At 37.0% G+C, this 22,564-nt stretch overlaps 1 protein-coding gene across 1 annotated transcript in view; it reads right to left on the bottom strand.

Moving 5' to 3' along the window:
- CFAP46 (cilia and flagella associated protein 46) overlaps positions 1-22,324 on the bottom strand; it is a 90,879-nt gene extending 68,555 nt beyond the window's left edge. The window contains exons 1-12 of the mRNA XM_010582005.1: positions 22,276-22,324; positions 21,592-21,716; positions 20,469-20,600; positions 16,391-16,455; positions 15,696-15,860; positions 12,085-12,208; positions 10,686-10,780; positions 9,715-9,822; positions 8,663-8,762; positions 5,732-5,830; positions 4,170-4,360; positions 1,916-2,144 (exon numbers count right to left, since the gene is read on the bottom strand). Of these exons, the coding sequence (XP_010580307.1) occupies positions 1,916-2,144; positions 4,170-4,360; positions 5,732-5,830; positions 8,663-8,762; positions 9,715-9,822; positions 10,686-10,780; positions 12,085-12,208; positions 15,696-15,860; positions 16,391-16,455; positions 20,469-20,600; positions 21,592-21,716; positions 22,276-22,324 (1,482 nt within the window). The remainder of the gene's footprint in view (positions 1-1,915; positions 2,145-4,169; positions 4,361-5,731; positions 5,831-8,662; positions 8,763-9,714; positions 9,823-10,685; positions 10,781-12,084; positions 12,209-15,695; positions 15,861-16,390; positions 16,456-20,468; positions 20,601-21,591; positions 21,717-22,275) is intronic.
- Positions 22,325-22,564: the final 240 nt, after the last annotated feature.

The raw sequence follows: 22,564 nt of genomic DNA, 5'->3' as shown, positions 1-22,564 counted from the left end.
ATTGTTATAAGGTTCATTTTTATTATATTCCTATTTATGTATCTTATTTATTAAACATAAGAGAATGCAGATCATATAACTTGGTACTACCAAAAAAATACCTATAGGAATTGTGCATCTTCATATATCTTACACATCATTCCACAGTATTACTGTTTTTGAAAGTGACTGTAGAACTTTGGTTGATCTTGACATGAATACATCAAGGATAACCGAATACAAAGTACTGTTCATGCTCCTCATGGATCTTTACAGTATATTCCTCAGTGTATAACCTGTCATTATGTTATACTTTCTTAAATAAAGAACAGTATTTATTTAGAAACCAACAATAACATTTCCATTTTGCAATAACTAGGAATTGCTACAAAATACAAAAAATTCCTAGTCCACTCAGAATTAGCCAAAGTCAGAGGAGGTGTAAGTGCTTTTTTTTAAAATGACATTTAAACAGAGTAAGCTTGCATGGAAAAGCATTAAAACTTCGCTCTGCTTTGTCCTAACAATAGACATATCAACTCACCAGCAGCTTTCCAGTACTGATTTTAGATTCAGTGAACACATCTTAATTTCTCTGAATATCCCAAAATGGTGTATAGCTAAAATTTCTTTCAGCCAACTAACAATCAGTTGCCAACATGATTTTTGTTCAGGTGCTGAAGCACCACAACAGAATTAGACACAATAAATCTTGACAATGACTACACTGTGACTTTAGACTATATTATTTATTGTCATTTGTAAGTGTGACATAATACTGATTTATCTTGAAACCAGCTAGGATTTTTAGAATCATAGAACAGTTTGGGTTGGAAGGGACCTTTAAAGGTCATCTAGTCCAAGCCCCCTAAAATGAGTAGGGACATCTTCAACCGTATAAGGTTGCTCAGAGCCCCGTCCAACCTGACCTTGAACGTTTCCAGGGATGGGACATCTCCCACCTCTCTGTGCAACCAGTTCCAGTGTTTCACCACCCTCATTGTAAGAAACTTCTTCCTTATATCTAGTCTAAATCTGCCTCTCATCTTTCTTACAAGCTCCCTTTAGGTACTGCAGGGCCACAATAAGGTCTCCCCAGATCTTTCTCTCCTGCAGGCGGAATAACCCCAACTCTCTCAGCCTGTCTTCATAGGAGAGGTGTTCCATCCCTTTGACCATTTTTGTGGCCTCCTCTGGACCTGCTCCAACAGGTCCATGTCTCTCCTGTGCTGAGGACCCCAGAGCTAAATGCAGTACTGCAGGTGGGGTCTCACCAGAGCGGAGCAGAGGGGCAGAATTACTTCCCTTGACCTGCTGGCCATGCTTCTTTTGATGCAGCCCAGGATACAGCTGGCTTTCACGGGCACACATTGCAGGCTAATGTGCAGCTTTTCATCCACCAGCACCCCCAAGTCTTTCTCGGGATTGAGGGCTGCTCTCAATCCCGTCACTCCCCAGCCTGTATAGATACTGGGGGTTGCCGTGACCCCTGTGCAGGACCCTGCCCTTGGCCTTGTTGAACGTCATGAATTTCACATGGGCCCATGTCTCGAGCCTCTTTAGCTATTTGGTCACTGCTCCCCTCATTAATTAAAACACTGTTCCTTGCAATGAAATCTTAATTGTTGAGAATTATGAATAGGCTTCTTTTTTGCTGATAATTTTGCTAATGAATAACTTCCCTTACACCCCCAAGAAATAAGCTTTGAACATAACTGGAAAAAATCCTCTGTCACAATCTTCAGAGTGTGAAGCAGCATGACCACCATACAGAGAATTCACAGAGTTTTTCAAGGCAATGAACCAATGTCAATTTGCTGAAAGCAAGCTGATGCTGGCTCTACCAATATGCAGTTCTACTAAACACCTGGCTTTGCCCGGCCAGAATTCAATAAGCAAACCTTTTTCAGTTACTGACCTTATTCTTCATAATTACCTGTTCAATCATCATTACTGCCTGATCCTCTAGACGCTCAGGTGACTTATACAGCATTGTGTGCAAATGAAGACGGTTAAAAATCAATCTTAGATGTTCTTGATACTGCCCACCGTTGTTTAGATGTATAGCTTTTTGCAAATGTTCCACAGCAGCCTCTATTCTATCCCCATCTTCTTCAATACGAGCTATTTCCATATGAACTTGGCAACGCAACAAAGTCAACATGCTAAGGAACATGAATTTAAATGTAAACTGTGAAAATGAGGCAAACTAAAATTCTTAGACCTAAAAATTACCCCAAAGTGAAACTCAATAATTAAGAGTGACTCCAGTATGAAAATAGACATTCCCTTTTTAACTTGTCTCTTCCATTTTCACTGTCAATTACTGAAATTTTTAATGAAATTACTTAGACAACTTAACTGCATTTTACTTCCATTAACCCTGCATGAGAAAACACAGCCATGAGGAAGCAACACATCTTGTAGACTAACTGATGATCTTTGTATATTAGCAGAACTCTTTTTCAGTACCACACTTAAGCTACCACTTAGGTCTGCAAATCAAGTGAACAGATTTTCAAAAGTATTTATTAACTCCCAGAGAGAGCATGATGTACTGGATAATGGCCACTTTTGATGGAAGTTCACTCTCTGTTCATAACGTTTAAGTAGAAGCATAATCTAAAAATCTGGCCCTGGTTGTACTAGCTCACCACTTTTAAAGATTTGGCTCACCATAGGTGTACACATTCACTGTAGGCAGTGTCTTTGCCCAGGTGTTGCTAAAACTACTCTGTGAAGTCAGCATGTTTTCAGTGAATACTGCATGTTCTCCAGTCTCAGGTACACTATGCTCCCTGTCCATCACCTGCCCCAGGAAGCTGTTCATGACAGCTGTGAGCTCTACATGCTACTTTAGATTATTTCCGGGAAGAAAAACAAAAATCAGATAAATGAAAGCAATGTTATGAAAAATAGAACAGAAAGAAGGTTTTCCAGGCTATCAAATGTCATGCCAAAGAACTAATGTATGCCCACTTCAGAGCTAAGCTGACTAGGCAAGTATCGCCCTTTTACTGCAGAGCAAAGTAGTTACAATTGAAGCTACAATAAAAACAAAAATGAAGGCAGGCAAATTAATAGGGACAGGTGGCTTCATTCAATCTTTAGTGACAGTACCACCTCAGAGCTGAGGTTGAGTCTACTGGATTGTTAGGAATATACAGATAACAAAAGCCAAAACCCCAACCCCCCCAAAAACCTAACCTGCAAGCATTTAGAGAAGAATTGTCACTACTGACATTTAGTACAAATATTAAAGTAGCATACGCTGATACTGTACTCTTCACATGGAAAGCATAAGAAATGCTTGAATAACAGTACAGCAATACAATATAGCGTTTTTATACATGTGTATATCTGCTTCTTCAGGCTTCTGTTTCCTCTTTACGCAACTAAAAAATAACATTTTAAGAACAACGAAAATATATAAAAGTATTACAGAGGAAGGTGAGGAATCAGAAACCACCTACTGTTCTGCACAAATGACAGATTATGTTGACTGTAACTAGCTGTACTACAAAAGTTATGATCTGTGTTCTTAGCAGTCAGCCTATGTATAGGTCCAAACTTAACTAAGTACCACATACTAAGGTTTACTTGTTCCACTCAAATTAGCGAAAGAGGTGAAGCTGTTTAGGTGCTGAACCTTAAGTACAGCATAACAGCAAACAGAAGAATACATCTAAATACATTATACATTTTCTTAATACAGTAGGTTTTTCAATTAAAAGAAGTATCACCGAAGATACAAAAATAGTGTCTTGCAAGAACTGTCTTATTTGATATGAAACACAGAAGCCATATTGTTTTTTAACAGTAATTTTTTAATGGTATGTTTTTAACCAACAAAAATGATGTTAATACAAGAATCTAAACCACATTCCAACACATTTACTCATACTGCAGCTTTGGAAATTTCTCATATAATTTTGATTATAGTATTTTTCAGTTCCTAACAAATTTCAGTATTTACTATAGGCCATTAAACAGATTTTGCCTGAAAGGAACCTGTATTTAAAAGATTAACGAGGAAATGTATGTAATACACAGATGTCCATTTATTACAAGCTAGTGAAAAATTTTCAAAGACACTTAATGTCACAGAGCTTGAGCTTTTAAATGAGTTTGATGCTCAGTCATTAGACCTTTCAAGTAACAAATAAAAGAAGTATATAGCATAAAGTTACCTGTCAATCTCTTCAAGGACATCAGCAACAGATATCAATGGCTTTCGCACATGTTGATGCAAATTGCGTTGTAGCAGTGGTAAGCACAGATTCCACTGGGTTGCAGAAACAACCTGAATCACTTCAGGATCTCCCAACTGAACTGCATGTTTTAAGGTTAACTCAAGATTTTTAATCAGTTCCAGCTGAGTCTACACAAATGAAAAATGAATTAGCATATGTTGCATTTAATGAATACAACTTCTTATACATTCCTCCCAATTTTAATCTTAGGACTGTTTCCAACAGAAAGCAGTCCCTCAGCCAGCAGACTTTGGAAACTTTTTTTATTTAATAATTTTTTTTTAATAATTTCTTTACAAAAAACTTTTTTTTTTAAATAGGCATTGTTAACTAAGGAGTATTTCTTTTAGGTACTCCATACTGCTATTACATATTTCAGGCAGAAGTCTCTCAGCTATTCCCCTTTCTTATGATAAACAGAAATTGGTAACTGAGAAATATTTGTGAATTCAGAAGGCTTGCCTTTTTTTTCTTTTTTTATACTAAGCTACAAATGCAGTGTAGGAGAGGAAAAAAATAAATATTATGAATGGGATTTGCCATACTGTCAATAAAACTTGGTTCCTATTAAATCTAAAAGCAAATCCTTACCTACAGTAACAGACAATCACTAATTATTAAGTTCTTTTTAGAGTTTATGCGATTAAAAAAAGTAAAAAGGAAAAAATAAAACAAAAAGCCTCTGCAACTGCATACACTGTGTAGGAATATTTAGAAATACCTAAGTATCTAAACATCCTATTTTTTATTTAAGCAGTATTAGTAGTGTTTCATATTATGAGGAATTAATGAAATTTTTTTTTCAAAAGGTGAATAGAATTTCTGAACTACAAAATGAGAACAGTCATAGATAGGAGTAAGTTTATGCACTAACACTATGGAGTTCCATGAAGCATATTCATACTTACTGGTTTAGGAACTTTTGGTGCCTCTAATAGCTGTTCTAAATTCCTCATTGTAGGCATCTATCTAATCCCATTGATAATATTGACAATTTGATGATCTGAATTATAAATGAGTCAAGTGACTATAGAAATACAAGAACATCCTCCCCAGTGTGATAATTTACCAGGAATAATCTGCATATCTCTGACATAAGAATTTGTATGACATCACCCATAACATGCAATAATAGTTGAGTTGGACTCCATGATCCTTATGGGTCCCCTCCAGCTCAAGATATTCTATGAAAACACCTCCCATAAACGTAAAATATGAAAACAAGAGAGTGTTGCCTTTGCATGCCTCAATGCTACCATCTCTACTCTTGGAAAGTAATATGTTATAAACCTTTATAGTCAGACAGAAGACTTAAGAGAGGAATATACAACTGTTGTTTATTTTTCACTGTTTTCTTCTTGGCAGCCCAATTAGAAAGAATATAAAGTTTAAAAGAATTTCTGATCAGTATAATGTAATTAAGACACAAAAGCCAAATGCAGTTTTCAATATTTAAGAGATTAAAACTTTTACTTTTCTCTCAAAGTTAAAGAACATACCTCAACGACTCCTTTGGTATACGTCACAATTTTAGTGCTGATTTTTTTTACTTCGTATTCATATTCCAGGCATTCTATTTCAATAAGTTTCCCTTGCTCCTATGAAGTATTAATATATAAAATGCTAATTCTAATAATTAAAAGGGAACACAATGAAGATTAAACCCATGCAATTACACTAATAAAGCACTGTACTTTCTTACTGAAAATCCCACTGTACTAGCTAATTAACTGAAACAATAAAAGGGGAGTAGAATTTGTTGTTTGAACAGCAGTCACTTCTTACTAAGCTGAAGCTGCAAAATAACTTTATCAGGATTTTTGAAATTGTTCATTGCCAGACTTTGCAATAAGAAAACCAGTGTACACTTGATTTTTCCTATACTGTAATTTTATTCCTGTTCTAGTAGATTTTTGCTCACTAATGTTATTAATAAGTTACACAAGTGGAACAAACCAGAGCTAGTCAAGACAGAAAGGATACATCTTGATGGGTAGTGCAACTTTTAAGTGAAAAAAGAGGTGAGATTTTTAACACCTCAGGAAAGATCTGGCTGTTAAATCATACAAGTTGTATGTATGGATCATCTAAGATACTTTGTATTTGGTTTCATATGGTGCAGTAGGAAAAGACAGACAGCATCTCCATTCGCCATTCATTATGAACTATTATCAAATTACTCAGCATGACCTTTGTTAATTTAACATCCCCAGACTGGAAAACAGATGAGATCTTGAAAAACTTAGATGAATGTAGAACTGCCATGATCTTGTAATGACAAATACGTAAGAGAGATGGAATTCACGTTATTGCTGAGAAATTTGTCAGTATTGGCAAAAGCCAAGGAACTGGAACTTGACATAGATTCCTCTCGCTCTACTGTGAAGAGGTCACTGTCAAAATGATGCCAGGCAATCTGAAGATGGTCACTTAAACACCCACTAACTCTAAGGGAGAAGAGAAGGTTGAAATAGTAGCAAGGCTTCTCCACTGCTGCTGCAGAGGGGATACTTGCTATTACTGTCTATATGAATACTGAGACTAATTCCTTGTGAATCTTTGATCTAGGGGATTTAAACACATCTTCCAGTGGAATGCCATGGAATTGTGTATGATTTTAGACTTGTGGGAAATTTTCAGAAAAAATGGGCCTGAAGCAGACACTTGAAATAAAAAAATTTCAGTGAGGAGAAGTAAAATTTACACTACAAGTAACTCAAAATAGGATCACTATAATAGAAATTTGGAAATACATTTTGAAATTTCTTTGGCAGTATTTGACACTTATATTTCCTTGCATACACATTTCAGATGAAAACTGAAAACTTACTCATGGGGATCACAACACAACCAGGCACGTTTTCATACATTTTTGTATCTGAAAAACATACTGATTTTCTGAATACAGTTCTGTTTCTCAACAGCGTACTTGTTTTGGCTGGGATAGAGTTAGATTTCTTCATAGTAGCTTGTATGGGGCTACATTTTGGATTTGTGTTGGAAACAGTGTTGGTAATGCAGAGATGCTGAGCAGTGCTTACACAGCGTCAAGGCCTCTTCTGCTCCTCACCATACCCCACCAGCGAGTAGGCTGGGGTTGCACAGGGAGTTGGGAGGGGACACAGCCAGGACAGCTGACCCCAGCTGACCAAAAGGATATTCCAGACCATATGACATCATGCTCAGCAATAAAACTGGGGAGGAAGGTTAGCGGGGGGGCGCTGCTCGGGGACTGACTGGGCATCAGTTGGTTGATGGTGAGCAATTGTTTTCATTTGCATCACTTATCTTTTCCTGGGTTGTACTTTGCTCTCTGCTATTTTTTCGTCATCTTTTCCTTACAATATTATTATTATTGTTATTGTTGTATCTCAACCCACAAGTTTTCTCACTTTTACCCTTCCTACTTTACCCACCCCACTGCAGGGGAGTGAGCAAGCAGCTGTGTGGTGCTTAGTTGCCAGCTCGGGTTAAACCACAAAGGGGAAGGAACAGAAAAAACAAATCTCAGAGCCAGCTGGATGTAAGAATCAAAAAGGGCATACACATTGAAAGACCAGTTATTACAGAGACCACACAAAATTTTAATCTAAGAATACCCCTACAGTAACATTATAATAAAAATACTACAGAATAATAAAAATTATTAAATGTTAGTAAATAACAAATCAATAGTTTGCTGGAAAATGAATCATTCCTACTAAAGAAAACTGGGAATTTTATAGGAACAAACACTATCAGAAAAGAAGCACACAAAGGAAAGGATTAAGGAGTGCAGTTTGCAGTACAACGTCTCCATATTCCTCGCTCCAATGAGAGAACTATATTGCTTAAGTTCTACCTTCCAGAAAAGGTAACAACTCTGGGCCTTTTTTTCGGCAAGGTTTTTTGAACTCCTCCTTTCATCAGTCCCCTAATCATGCTCCAGACAAATGCTTTGTTTTCTCCTCATCAGAATTAGAATTTGTATGCTGTTCTGCAAGGTTGATATTGTACTCAAAGACTGAAGTGAATGTACATAACATTAACTGCTTTTAGAGCTTACATCTTGGTGACCAATTACAATCTGAATGGGTAAACTGGTTAAATCTTCAAAACCTGCAGGCAGCATTTAACTTCCAATCAAACTGTTCCACAGATAACATTTAAAAAACAGAGGCAAAAATTTACAGTTGACGTTTTGCCAAAACTAACTGCACTACTAATTACTCTATTCTACCTATATCCTACCTTCTGACCTTTTATCTCTCTACTTCAGGAATAGATCACTTATCCAAGTAATTATTTATATTAATGAATATATAAACAATACAGAGATGGACAGAAGATCCCAGAACCATCAGTACTATTTTTAAAGTATAATCACAATGTGGGGGTGGGGGGTGTTAAAAAAACCCAACAAAACAACTGTAATTAATAATAATACTTACAGTAATCCCAGCTCTCTTCAAATCAAGTATACAATCATATGCAAGCTTAATGCAGTTTACTTTCATAGAAAAACGAGCTAATTCCAGAATCAAAGGAATCCTTAAAAAACAAAAAAGTCACTTCAGAGAATCTGATATTGCTCTTTTATGGAATTAGAAAAACACTATATAAGAGCAAGTTTGTGCAATATATCTGAAAACCCTGAAGTCATCTGAATATTAGAGGACATGTGATTATACTAGTAATGCTCACAATTAACAGAAAAAGGAAAAAGATTAAAGTTGGCTACATGAAAAATATCAAAGGTCATCTGTTTATGGAAAATAATTAGTATGCACAAACTGTTCCTGAAGAACATAAAAAACACAAAATGAAATGTACGCAGCACAAAGATGCTGAAATAGCAATCAAAGATTGCAGGTAGTTCTGTCAACTGGCAAGCAAAACAGTCAAATCCATTGGTCAGTTATTTAGGAACTAGGAACACAGAGCACACACAGTTGGAGACTGTATTCTAAATGTTTGGATCTCCGTAAATAACCAAATGAGCATAGTGTACTCTCTGGGATACGAGAAGTAATGAGATATCTGAATATTGTCAAAGAAGATTTAATTTAACAAGTAAAAATGTAGTATTACTTCCATAAGTAACAGCTGTGATATAACTACTGGAATAGAGAGTTCAATTTAGTCTGCATTTCCGAATTCTGTTGAAGAATTGGGAAAGGCCCCAAGAAAACCTAAAAATGAACTAAAGTCTGAAAAGCACTTGTCAGTTCTAAGACCTTTTAAAAATCTCGTTTTATCTACAAGAAAGGGTTATGGAAAGATTTAATCACGTTATACAAACAGCTATATGGAAGAAGATATTTAATGTTGGGTTCCTTAATAAAGCCTAATAGGACCTTTGTCTTTTTTTAAGATGACCTAAGCATTAACACAACACAAACTGTTATAACTAAGTACAAGTTCACTCTGTTCAGGGTCAATGGGTGGAAGCAGGATCAACTTCAGCGTTAACTTTCATGGGGCTATGACAAGTAAAACTCACTTCACACTGAGAAGAGACGCTGGAGGTACATCATATTGTTTCAAAAGTACATATAAAGAATTCAGATTTGCGGTGGCATCACTTGGAAATTCATTTGTGTCCCACTGCCTGCAATATATTAGGAATTGATCATAATTTTTCACAGGAAATATTATTGCATTAAAAATTTGAAATAAGTCTCCTAACTTCAGAGTGGATGGCTCTTAGACCAATGTATCAGTGGGATGCCTGGATTTTGAAATATCAAAGAAAAAAAAAGAAAAAAATCAAGTCAACAAAACCTACTTCAGTATGCCAAGTAAGTTACTCAGAGACAGCCAGATACGAAGCACAAAGAACATTCCAGCGTGAGAATTAATTCTTCAGACAGTAAATTTTATTCCAGAAGCAAAGAAAAATGGTGTGCAAAACTCCTTCCCTATAAGGTCAACATAAATTAATCTATTGTTACTAAAAAAAGAATTAACACTTTTAAAATTGGGGAAGTGTTGAGACATTGAAAAAATAAAATTAAATGACATTTTGTTATGAAGCCTAATTTTTGGAATTGTTTTATGCTTTTAAAATTTAAAAGTTTAAAAAGTATTACGCTTCCCATCCTTGTGATTCATGCATTATATTTTAGGTGTGATTTCCCTACTTCATCTTTGCTCTCTTAAACATGACTTGTGTACTGAACCACAATCTGTTGGATACAAAAATATCTTGCAGTCTCTTAAATTCTTTCACCTGAGAATATCTGTACAACACACTATTCCCTACATTCCCAAAGAACTATCTCACTTTTCAGCTGAGGCTGACATCTAGACAGGCCTGACAGTTACTACCCAAACTGTCATTATAGTTTTCCTTTTGAGAAATTAATCTTTGCAGTAGGTTCTTCTACTGGTATATGCAATACCAGAACCTGACCCTACCTCTGTAATATCACGCATCAAAGTACAAATGGAAGGATACATTTTAATACTTACAATTTTAACATCTGCATTTTATAAATAACCAGAAAATGGATGGAATTTTGTATTTCCTTCTCTACCTGGGAAATATCCATCAGTTTGTGATATACCTATAAAATAAAAATTTAATTATTAATTAACTGACTAAATAAGCAAACAAAGGACAGACATTCAACAGGGCTAAAATAAAGCAGGTATGTTGACTATAGGCTTTTTCATGGACTTTAAGGGCAGTGAGGCTACTACGATAATCTATGTTGTTCTGCACAGATCACCTAGTAGAGCTATACTAATGGTCACATAGTGAGGATCGGAAGTATTAGCAAAAATTTAAATGTGGAACTAACATCTGAGCTAGAGTTCCAATTAATGCATTTTTAATAATACCTTTGGATAGCACTTATTCTGAAATTATCTCATCCAGTTACAAGAAATGATCCCTATTCAAATTTATCTGTAACTATAACAAAAAATATTATGAAGAAATGACAATAAACTGCAGTTACTTGAATTTAACTGTAAAGTTACACACTAAATGTGTGCACGTCACTTCTTCTGACTCTCGCACGCTGACTGCCCATAGCAATCAGTACTGATTAATTAAGCTGTACTGCAACATTAAGTTTTGCAGGACTTAAGCATGCTTTTACTAAAGCACTCAATAGTGTGGATCATACTTCTGTAGCCCTGCTGAGACACATAGCCCAAGTACAATTTTAGAACTACTTTATACTCCTGTTTAAGGCCACTGCCAAATAGCTTTACTCAACACTGCATCTAAAAAATACAAAAGTAATTTTGAGCTTGCTTAAATGTTATTGCTTCATTAATATCGCACCTCTGGAAGGTTGTATATTGGTTCTCTTAAATATCAGACAACTTTATATGATAAACATACGCTCTTGAAATGCAGTGATTGGGAGTGGACAGAAAAAGACAATAGACAGTGTAGCAGAATGAAAGAAAATATGACTGCATGCAACTTCCAAGTTTTATTTGCCTATTTCTGCTTTTGCCACATTCGTCTTCACCCTCTTATTTCCCAAATTAAGGGCATGCAAGAAATGTGAACTATTGTCATATGCTCTGATTCCTAGAACTATTTATAGGGCTCAAGTTGGGTCATTTCAGTACTTATCAGCATGAGAAAAGTCAACAGATGCTAAATATGCCCTCAATGGCATAAGGCAGGTTAAGTTGCACCCACCACATCTTCTGTGTTAATAGTAATTATTTCCAAACAGAATTTTTAGGGTTAGCAACAGTTATCCCAATGGTATTATGTATTATTTTATGTTATAAAATAACATGGAGCAGGAAGGAAACAACATATTTAACAATTATAACTATGATCTTATGAAATGTAGAGAAAAATCCTGTCTTACTGGGAGTTTAAAATATTTTACAGCATTACCATTAGAGAAAATATCTGAGAGTATTTCTCTGGAACATTTTCTTTAATAAAGATTGCTGCAGTAGATGAAAACTCTTTTGCTTCTTTCAGTTTTGAAGCATCGAGGAAGCACTCAAGTAAATTTCTGCAGATCAAATAAATATTTGTATTAAATATTTATTAATGCTTTCTGAAATAATTATTTATATTTTCTCAAGAGACTGTTTATATTCAAGGTACCCCGCCTAAATGCAGTACAAGTGATTACTGCTATAAAGCACTGACTCAACACAAAAGAGATCCTCTGACTTCTACATCTTTGTTTCTTCCAGAGATATACAGCTGTTAACATACATTTATTGCAAATCACAAAAATAATCTTGGAAAAGGAGACTTTTGTGAAAACTTTTCTCAACAGGACACCTGGAATTAAAACAATTAATTAATTAAAACAATACATTTCTGTGAGATGTATTCTAAGATTCTCCCTTAACTACTGGAAAGGCTAGTATTTCAAAAGCATCTAGGAAAAGAAAATTATTAATGTTGGGAACTGCAAAATATCTACTGGATTTTCAATACTTTATCTGATTTAACTGGAAAAGAGCCTGCGATTCCATTAAATAAATTAACAACAACAATAGTAATAATAAGAAAAAATAAATGCTACCATTAGTTTTATAACACAAACACATTGTGTGCACTTGCTGGTTCTCATCAATGCCTCAGCAAGAGTATGTTTGGTACAAAAAAACCACATGCACAGTATTCTAGATAACCTTTAGCATACCCTTTGGAATGTTTTGTTACTTAATTTTTTATTTCCCTCCAGTTTCAGCTTATAAAGAAAATGCTCCATAGCAATAAACCATCAGTCATAGATCAAAGAAACAGACAAGTTCACAAAGAGAAAGGAAAAAACTGTGGCAGAAGTGTAACAGGAACTGGAAACAGTCTGTATAATACCAGACCAAAACATAGCAGAAAGTATTAATTTATTCAGTCACTTAAAACCCAGCAGTTAGAGCAGAAAGTAACAACATACATGTCTATTTAAAAACTCTGTATTTGTACCTACCTTTTAAAATTACATTTAATGACGTTGCATTTTTCATTTCCTTATACACACAATAAGAACTCTGAGTCATGCTTAATAAGAACATCCTTGAAATGGGGAAAATAACTACAACCTACTTCTTCAGCCACGAATTTTCGTCAGTGAAATATCAATTGCTAAAGATTCTGACTAGAATTATTTAATTCAGTGTAAATTACATTATACACACATACACTGAACAGTTTGTATGCAGAAAAACCTATGTATTTCCTAAATAAAATATGAAATTGGCTGACAAGTTTCAGTTATGACAGACATAAATGTGGAAGGCATTTTTATCCAACCCTAGATGACTAATCTCTTCCCTAAAAATTATTAGACTTTTAATTCTAAATTTTTTGCATAATACTTAAAGCTATTCTGTGAATTCATCTTGTTGGGAGCTTTAACTCCTGAATAACAATCTATTTCCCAGAAAGAAAACCTGTTGGTTTAAATCTTAATAGCTTTGTTTATGTAAGTGTCCTGGTTTCAGCTGGGAAAGAGTTAATTTTCTTTCTAGTAGCTGGCATAGTGTTATGTTTTGGATTTAGTATGACAATAATGTTGATAACACTGATGTTTTCAGTTGTTGCTAAGTAGTGTTTATACTAAGTCAAGGACTTTTCAGCTTCTCATGCCCAGCCAGCAAGAAGGTTGGAGGGTCACAAGAAGTTGGGAGGGGACACAGCCAGGACAGCTGACCCAAACTGGCCAAAGGAATATTCCATAGCATATGATGCCATGCCCAGTACATAACTGGGGGCAGTTGGCCGGGGGGGGCCAGATCACTGCTCAGGAACTAACTGGGCATCACTTGTTTTGTATATTCCAATTCTCTTATTATTATTGTCATTTTTATTATTATTATTTATTATTATTATTGTCGTGGTTTAACCCCAGCCAGCAACTAAGCACCACGCAGCAGCTTGCTCGCTCACTCACTCCCCCCCCATCCAGTGGGATGGGGGAGAAAATCAGGAAAAGAAGTAAAACACGTGGGTTGAGGTAAGAACGGTTTAATAGAACAGAAAAGAAGAAACTAATAATGATAATGATAACACTAATAAAATTACAACAGTAATAATAAAAGGATTGGAATATATAAATGATGCGCAGTGCAATTGCTCACCACCCGCTCATCGACATCCAGCTAGTCCCCAAGCAGCGATCCCCCGTCCCCACTCCCCCCAGTTTATACATTAGATGTGACGTCACATGGTATGGAATACCCTGTTGGCCAGTTTGGGTCAGGTGCCCTGGCTGTGTCCTGTGCCAGCCCCTCCAGCTTTCTTGCTGGCTAGGCATGGGAAGCTGAAAAATCCTTGACTTTAGTCTAAGCACTACTTAGCAACAACTGAAAACATCAGTGTTATCAAAATTCTTCGCATACTGAACTCAAAACATAGCACCTTACCAGCTACTAGGAAGACAATTAACTCTATCCCAGCTGAAACCAGGACAATTATCATCATCACTATTTTCTTCCTTTCTGTCCTATTAAACTGTTCTTATCTCAACCCCTGAGTTTTACTTTTTTTCAATTCTCTCCCCCATCCCACTGGGTTGGGGGAAGTGAGCGAGTGGCTGCGTGGTGCTTAGTTGCCAGCTGGGGTTAAACCATGACAGCAAGTTATTCTCTTTTTCATAACTTTTGGGCTCTTATTTTGCCTAAGACTGGTTAAAAGAAGACCTATTTCATTTATGCTTTGAAACATTAGGCCAAGCAGTATATCTAAATTAGCAGGGGCAGCCTTTAATTTAATACTGAAGAAAACCACATATAATACTAATTAGAAAGGAAAAAGCTTGATCTAAATGAATTACATTGATAAGAACCATACAGTACCAAATTATACATTAAAGCATGTGACCGACATAAAAACCACATCACTACTGATGACAACTCATCTCTGTATTCTTAATTCCTGTATTTTCAATACAAATACTTATTTTGCTCACTTGTTTTTCATAAAGTTTCATTTCAACATACAGTTATGGGTTAACAAGAGGAAAAAATAGTAAGAAAGATAACTTAGGTTAATATATATAAAATCTTCATAATGAAGAAGAAGGAAATTAGAAGGCATCCTGAATATGTTCTCACAACCTTACAAGGCTGTTTCTTTCTCTTTAGGCATCGGAGGACAGAAGAGATCTTTGTTCATCTATTTAAATGTTATGTTTCCTTACATGAAGAAAATAGTTCTTAAAGAAAATGGAAGTTTGTCCTTCTCCACACTTAAAAGGATAGCACATAAGCAATGACTCCAACACTACATCCAAAATGACTGTGATATTTCAGATTGGACCTAGGGCCTAACTGCCTCTGCCACTAAAATTTTAACCTCAAAGTAAATATTAAAATGAAGCACCTTTTATGTTTAAGTGTACATTTTATGTATTAAGCTTTCCACAATAAATGTATCTACAATGTTACCAATGAAACATAGATTATCAAAGGCTACCTCAGGTGGCAGCCATATGTACAAGAGGACTACAGGACGCCCATATGAAAAGATGTGATTAAACTTACATCATGAGTTCTGCTCTCCATTCATTGTCCTGCTCTTCGGTTTGGTTTAACACTTTAACAATCTGAGAAAGGCTGGGAATAAGACAATAGCGGAATCCAGGCTTAAGATATGGCCTCACAAGTTGCCAGTAAAGAACTGAGGCATTATATATCAAAAAATAATATCTGAAAAACAGGAATCAAGAATTTAGTATTTCATGGACTTAGATAAACATAAAATTACAGATGGAGTATTTTAAGACACTTTCGAGAAGCAAAACCTGGAACTTTTCCTATGTGTTTAGATAAGAACCAATCCTGACTATGAACTGAGAACACAAGTACAGCACAAGAAGAATACAGTAACTCTTGCAACTATACTCTACCCAGTAATTAACCACTTAAAATAAGCTAACATGGTGCTCTCCTTCTACAAAGCATAAATATGAAAGTGGAAGAAACGCTTAGTGATATCTTAAGCGGCCTTAAACATGTTGATTCATCTCATTCAATTAAGACTGTTCAGTATTCTTATATTGTTGCAGCACGCACAGCAGTTACAGAAGTGCAGTAACAAAATTGAAGGAAAATCCACAAAAGCAAAAAACAAACACAACTCCAGGTACCTAGGGAAAATCTGAGACAAACAACTATGAAAACCTAACTCAGTAACATTTCCTGAGATTTAAAGAGTTAAACCTATCAGTAGGGCCCACCTTCGATCATGGCTGGCAAAGTCTATCGCCTTCATAAAAAAGAGCACAAACTTTTCAAACTCTTCCTAGAGCAGAACAAAAAAATGTTAATGCAATTTGAATATGTTTTTTTTAAATCAGTACATTATTTTCCTATTTCAATATGTTCACAGCTCATAGTTTTTATTTTCAGACCAATCTCAGATAAAACATGCTGCCATAGAAACAGAATAACTAAAAATTGGTAGCATTGCCTATTACTATGTTTTCCTGATTTCAAATTTTAAGATCACATTTGTAGTTTCTTTCACTTCTGCCAAACTTTAATTATCAGGACTGAAATTTTCCAGAACTGCAAAGCTGCGTACTTTTTAAGCTTTCAGCAAAGAAAGCTCAGAAACTTCCAAGAGCACAGCCGGGGGGGGAAAAAAAAAAAAAAAATTGGCTTGTCCCATTAAAAAATGTGAGCTATTTTTCTTCAGAAAATCTCCAACAAGAATTTGTCAACTGAATGGTGCGTCAGGCATGCTCTTTTTATCATTAAAGCAGCTGGGAAGCAGCTTTTCAGGGGAGGACCTGGGGGTCGTGGTGGACACCAAGCTGAACACAAGCCAGCAGCATGCCCTTGCCGCAAAGGCAGCTAACGGTGTCCTGTGCTGCCTTAGGAGGAGTGTTGCCAGCAGGTCGAGGGAGGTGATCCTGCCCCTCTACTCAGCACCGCTGAGGCCGCACCTGGAGTGCTCTGCCCAGTTCTGGGCTCCCCAGTACAAGAGGGACGTGGACACTGTGGAGAGAGCCCCGTGAAGGGCCGCAAAGATGATGAAGGGACTGCAGCATCTCTCATATGAGGAAAGGCTGCGAGAGCTGGGACTGGTCAGCCTGGAGAAGGCAGCTCAGGGGAGATCTCATCAGTATGTACAAATACCTGAAAGGAGGGTGTAAAGAGGATGGATGGGATTGTAAAAAGGGATTTTTGAAAGCCTAAATGAAAGATGCAGTGGAAACAGCAAAGCAGAGGTGGAACTGGATGGGCAGGAAGGGGATGACACCAGAAAGCTCTCTAGAGTGAGACAGAACAATTAAAAACTCTGAGAGTTGGGACTGATTTACTGGACTCTGGGACTGGTATAAGAAGGCTACTGAGCAATAAGTGGGAACTGCCTAGATAAAGAGAAAACCAGGATTAAGAGCCTGAGAGTGACAGATGTGCTCGACCCCCCCTTAACCAAGCCAGCAGCAGTTTGGTATAGGCTCCAAAGGAGGTCATAGCCAGGCCAAGAACGCCTCAAGGAAACCCACAAAGGAGCAGAGCTACACAGTGGAAGTTGTGGGTACAAGGAGTCTTGTGCATACCTCTCCCATTGTATGCAATTTGACTACAAGCCAACCACTTTATCCCATAAATATGACAGCCTAAGTGAGCTGCCTTTGAGCTCTCCCTGCTAGGCAGTGTGGCTGCGTGGAGGTGATCTCCAGCAACGAGATCTTTTACCAGAAACAGATTATTGCATGAGCCCAGTTTGAGTTCTCCCTGGATGGCAACTGCACTGCATGCCAGGCAACTCCCCCCTTGAGCAGGGATGCCTCTCTGTTAAGAGATATCAGTCATTTAGCTTAAATAAGCAAGTTTTAAACAGAATGAATCACTTAAAGTTATAATGTTGTGTGAGTTAGTAAGGTGTTTGCTTAGCTTTACTTACTTAGCATGAGTAGCTAGATTTGCTGAAGCCTAGGCCGCAAGCTGTAAACTTTCACTTAGATTTACTGTGCCTACTTAGTCAAAACAGGGGCCTCCAGAGCCAGGGTAAATCAAAAGATAAGGAGGCTTCAAGGCTACAGCCATCAACAGCACCTGCAACTCGACAAGATAACAAATGGCTTGTCTGGAGACAGTGAAGAAATCCAATAAGGAGTCAGAAGATCTCAGACCAGAATCACTATTGGACCAAAGGGCCCATGGAAGGCACATGAAGAGAGTGTGAAGAATGAGTAAGGGGCAGGTGAATGGTCTGTAAGGGTATAATTGCCCAGGGCTTTCTTCATTCTGGTTCTTCCTCTCCTCTCCTCCTCCTCCTCCCCATCACCCCCACCTCCAGGGGCACCCAGCTCGAGCTGATCCTGCTACTGTACCACTCTATAATTATTTCTTTTTATAAGACTCAATGCCTGAGAGTCTGTTTCAGGAAACCAAGGGCTTGAACTTCAGAGCGAACTAATGCTGGACACCTGGATGGATCGGTAAGTGATTAACAGCATGCTAAACTTCAAAATCCTAACTAAGTGATATAAAGGATTGATTGTGCACATATAATCTTTTAGGCATAAACCACTGACCAAATCTGAGACTAAGTCTGGATCCAGCTGCACCCAAACTCCTCTCTGAGATGGAGTTTAGGAAGCAAGGGATCCATTCTGAACCTCGTGACTCAACGAGAGGTTTTCCTTACCCTTTGAATCTTTTAGATATAAACCGTTGATCAGGTCTGAGACTAAGACTGGACCTACCCACCCCTAAGCTCCATCAAGAATTTAGAAAGCAAAGGGGTCCATTCTGAACCTTGTGACTCAACAGGAGGGTCTCTCTCACCTTTTTGCATCTCCAGTCTCCGTACAAATCATGGAAAATCAATTCTAACTCAATTTTCCTTTGTATGTTTATCCCATGTAGTAAGTAACAGAGTGAACCTTGGCATCAAACTCTGTTAAGTTGCACTTTTACAAATTCTTTAAGTGATCTAAAACACTCATCCGTGACAGAGAGGTATTAGATACTAACATAGAAAAGTTGCACTTGGCCCTTAAGAATATAAGCATCTTAATCAGCTAACAAGGATTCCTTAGGATAGAAATCAAAATAAGGACAAATTTATCTTTTTTAAGTGAATGATAATTACTGGTTATACAGCATGAGATGTTGTGCCACTCCTATTTTCATAAATGATCTAGGAGCACAGCAGTGAAAAAACTTTACAACTGATACAAAGTGTATCTTAAAAACACATTACAATACACAGCACAAAGAACCAAGTTATGATTGCACATACTGGGATGGTTCTTAACTTCCAAGAAGTTAACAAGAGTCAAGAAGGAAACAGCAAAATTTGGCTCTAAGGTTTAGAAAACATCACAGAATAGTTTGTTTAATTTAGAAACATAAAAGGCTAACTGGACATTAGAAAATACTTTTCAAATGTGTACGAAGTTTTAAAAGGACAACAAAAGGATCAGTAGTTCTGCACATGCACTCAGAGAAGGCAAAGAAAGTACAGATAACGTAATAGGGAAAAGATTCTAGCTTCAAAGTTAATTCAAACACTTTATCCAAAGAAACTACAGAAAAACCTGTCAGAGAAATTTGTGAACACAAACAACACAAACATCTGTTAAGGCCATTTTAGGTGGTCAGATACCATTGAAAAATTGTCAAAGCTGAGTGACCCCAGTATGAGCACAAGTAAAATACCGAAGAGAGAAAACAGATCCCACTCCATCTTAAATTCAGTAGGAGGTAAAAACTGCTCATCATGTATGGACATGGTATCACCGCATAGAAGCTTTCAGAAGCAGAAGTATCCTGCTAAGTTGCTACCAAAAAGCTTCATCTCTAATTTCAAAAGCCACATCCAAAGTACTACATGGGAAGGTTACTGATCAGTGGTGGAACCACACTGCCACAGAAGAGAAATGAACTGTACAACCTCTCTGAGGGCCCCTTTAGTCCTCCATTTCCCACAATTCTGTGAAATGCTTTGTGTGATCCTGAATAAAACTGGTAACTGTTTTACCAGTTACAGCTAAATTTGGTCTGAAAGTATTATATCAATGTAAAAAGTGAAAAGGTTGACTTTAAAACAATCAACTGCCTGAAAAATTTTGCAAACATTTTTTTTTCCTCCCCAAAATATTTGCAATATTAGTCTAATTCAGTTGGTAAGGTTTTTTTACTCCCAAACTACCCGTTAATATATTTTCCTTTAATTTTTCCCACAGTCCTGGTTACTCTTGTGTATTTTAAATGACTGAAAGCAATACATAAAAACCTAGGAAGAAATACTCTTAAAAACTGGCTTAATATAATGCAACCTTCATGATTTCTCACCAAATTATCCGTAGAGAGTGGAGTGTGCAACTGGCCTTGGCACAAATACGCTCTGCCAAGAAACTGGTTCACAGGATATCTTGTTTTAAAATACATCTGTAGACAGTCACTGCTGATTTCCAGATATCCCAGCTAAGACCAAAAAAAGCATTTTAATATTTAAAAAAAAATGCAACAAATACTTAACTAAGAATCATTAGGTTTTAAAAATGCATGCCTACTGAAAGCGTAACATCTAACTGCATACCAGTATGCAAACAACATTCCATAAAGCTGTGTATCAGATCTGGTACAAACCCATTAAGATTTAAAATTTAAATCTAGACTTTTGTCATTCCAAATGTATAGAAAAATAGCTCGTTTATTTAACAAAGCTCCTGAATCACTCGGTCATAGAACCCCTTACAGTATACAAAAAAGTTTCCTTTTTTAATAGCCATTAACAGAATTGTTAACATAAAAGCAAAATTCTTAGAATAATTTTTTTTTAAAAGGATGGGTATTAGCCAGCAGGATTTTCTATGGATGTCAATGTTGGACCTCAATTTTCAGATAACAGATAGAATTTGAGTGGCTTGCAGCTTGGAAAAAACAATAATGTTTTATTAGAAACTCTGTCTACTTGAAATCCAATCATTTGTACCCATGGATTGAAAATTTAAAAATACTTCAAAATTAAGAACCTCTACCACATTTTATAGAAGTGAGCTCACTTAGCAACAATCTTTCATAATTAGAATCTCACCTTTTCTTCTTTTGCCCAGTAGGGACTGTTCAAAAACACATTTTCTTCAGTCATAACCAAATGGCTAACATCAGTTTTCCATAACAAGAAAAAAACAGACATGGCAAACTATTTTATATTGCTATGGTATAACTTGCATATTTTGGTCTAATTATAAACTTCACAAACCACAGTGTGCTGTGAAAGAATTGATAATTTAGAGGCTGAGTTTTAACTGAAAATGCATGTTTAAACAGTTGTTCTCCAAAACCAGAAGAGTGTAATATTTTTCACAGGTACCTTTGGGAATATTTTTAAGTAGGAACTTTAACAGCTGTAAATACAACATGTCATATAAATGTTTTTGTTCAATGTAGATAAACTACCTAAACTACAAACCTGAAATGCTTGTTCAGCACATAAAACATATAAGTCTGTGCTGAAGTTATCTGATGAGTCAAGTGCAGATTTTCCCTGACTGGCTGATTTGATCAACTCATAAGCGTTCTTCAAAGCCTGAACATCTGAAATAAAAAAAAAGAATAAGGAATGTAACGGACAATTTATGCTTCAAGTTGGACTGACAGACATGACTGCATTATTTCAAGTGAACTATATGGCATCTTGTTTCTCCTTTACAGAAATAAATTATGAATGTGTAAGGATAATAATGTCAAGCAAATGTTGTTCAAAGTTAGCCACAGTTGTAAGATGAAGTGTTAGCAACTCTCTTGCAATTTAAAATCACTGATGTTAGCACACAAGAAAGTGAACTGCTGTGAAGGCCTGATTTATATGTCCCTGAACTCTTTCTGTTGACAGAGAAATTCGAGATTAGATCCTTAAAGTTGTTCTGTGAAGTAAACTTGACTGGAAGAAAACTAGATTAAATTAAGAACGCTACAGCAGTTACTTCTTTTCATGGCTAAGAAGCAGGTTTAAAGCACTGAGAGGAAGAGCACGTTTTCTATATATTTAGAAACAAAACCGATCACGATCAAGCGGTTTTAGTGTTTAAAGGGCGATTTTTATTTCACTTATTTTTACAGAGGGGCAAAATCTCGCAACCGCCCGACATCTTACCTCGGCGGCTCTCCGCCGCCAGCAGCCGCTCCCTGACGGCCAGGTCCATGCCGCCTCGGCCGAGCCCGGCGCGGCGCGGCCCCCTCCCGCCGCGCCCCGCTCCGCGGGCGGGCGGCAGGCGCCACGGACGAAGCTTCGCCCCGAGACGCGGGGCAGCTCTGCGAACCGAGCTCGAGGCCCCGGGGATGCCTTTTCTGACGAGACCGTACGAAGGCCTCCCCGCGCAGCCGAGAGAACCGGCCGCCGAAGGTGCCCACCCGGAGAGGCTCCCGCGGCCGCCCCACCTCCC

This window comes from Haliaeetus leucocephalus, unplaced genomic scaffold, assembly GCF_000737465.1.
Source record: "Haliaeetus leucocephalus isolate CR32 unplaced genomic scaffold, Haliaeetus_leucocephalus-4.0 Scaffold830, whole genome shotgun sequence".
Classification (NCBI taxonomy): Eukaryota; Metazoa; Chordata; class Aves; order Accipitriformes; family Accipitridae; genus Haliaeetus; species Haliaeetus leucocephalus.
The sequence above is the reverse complement of the archived record's forward strand: the minus strand, read 5'-3'. Positions and strand labels throughout refer to the sequence as shown.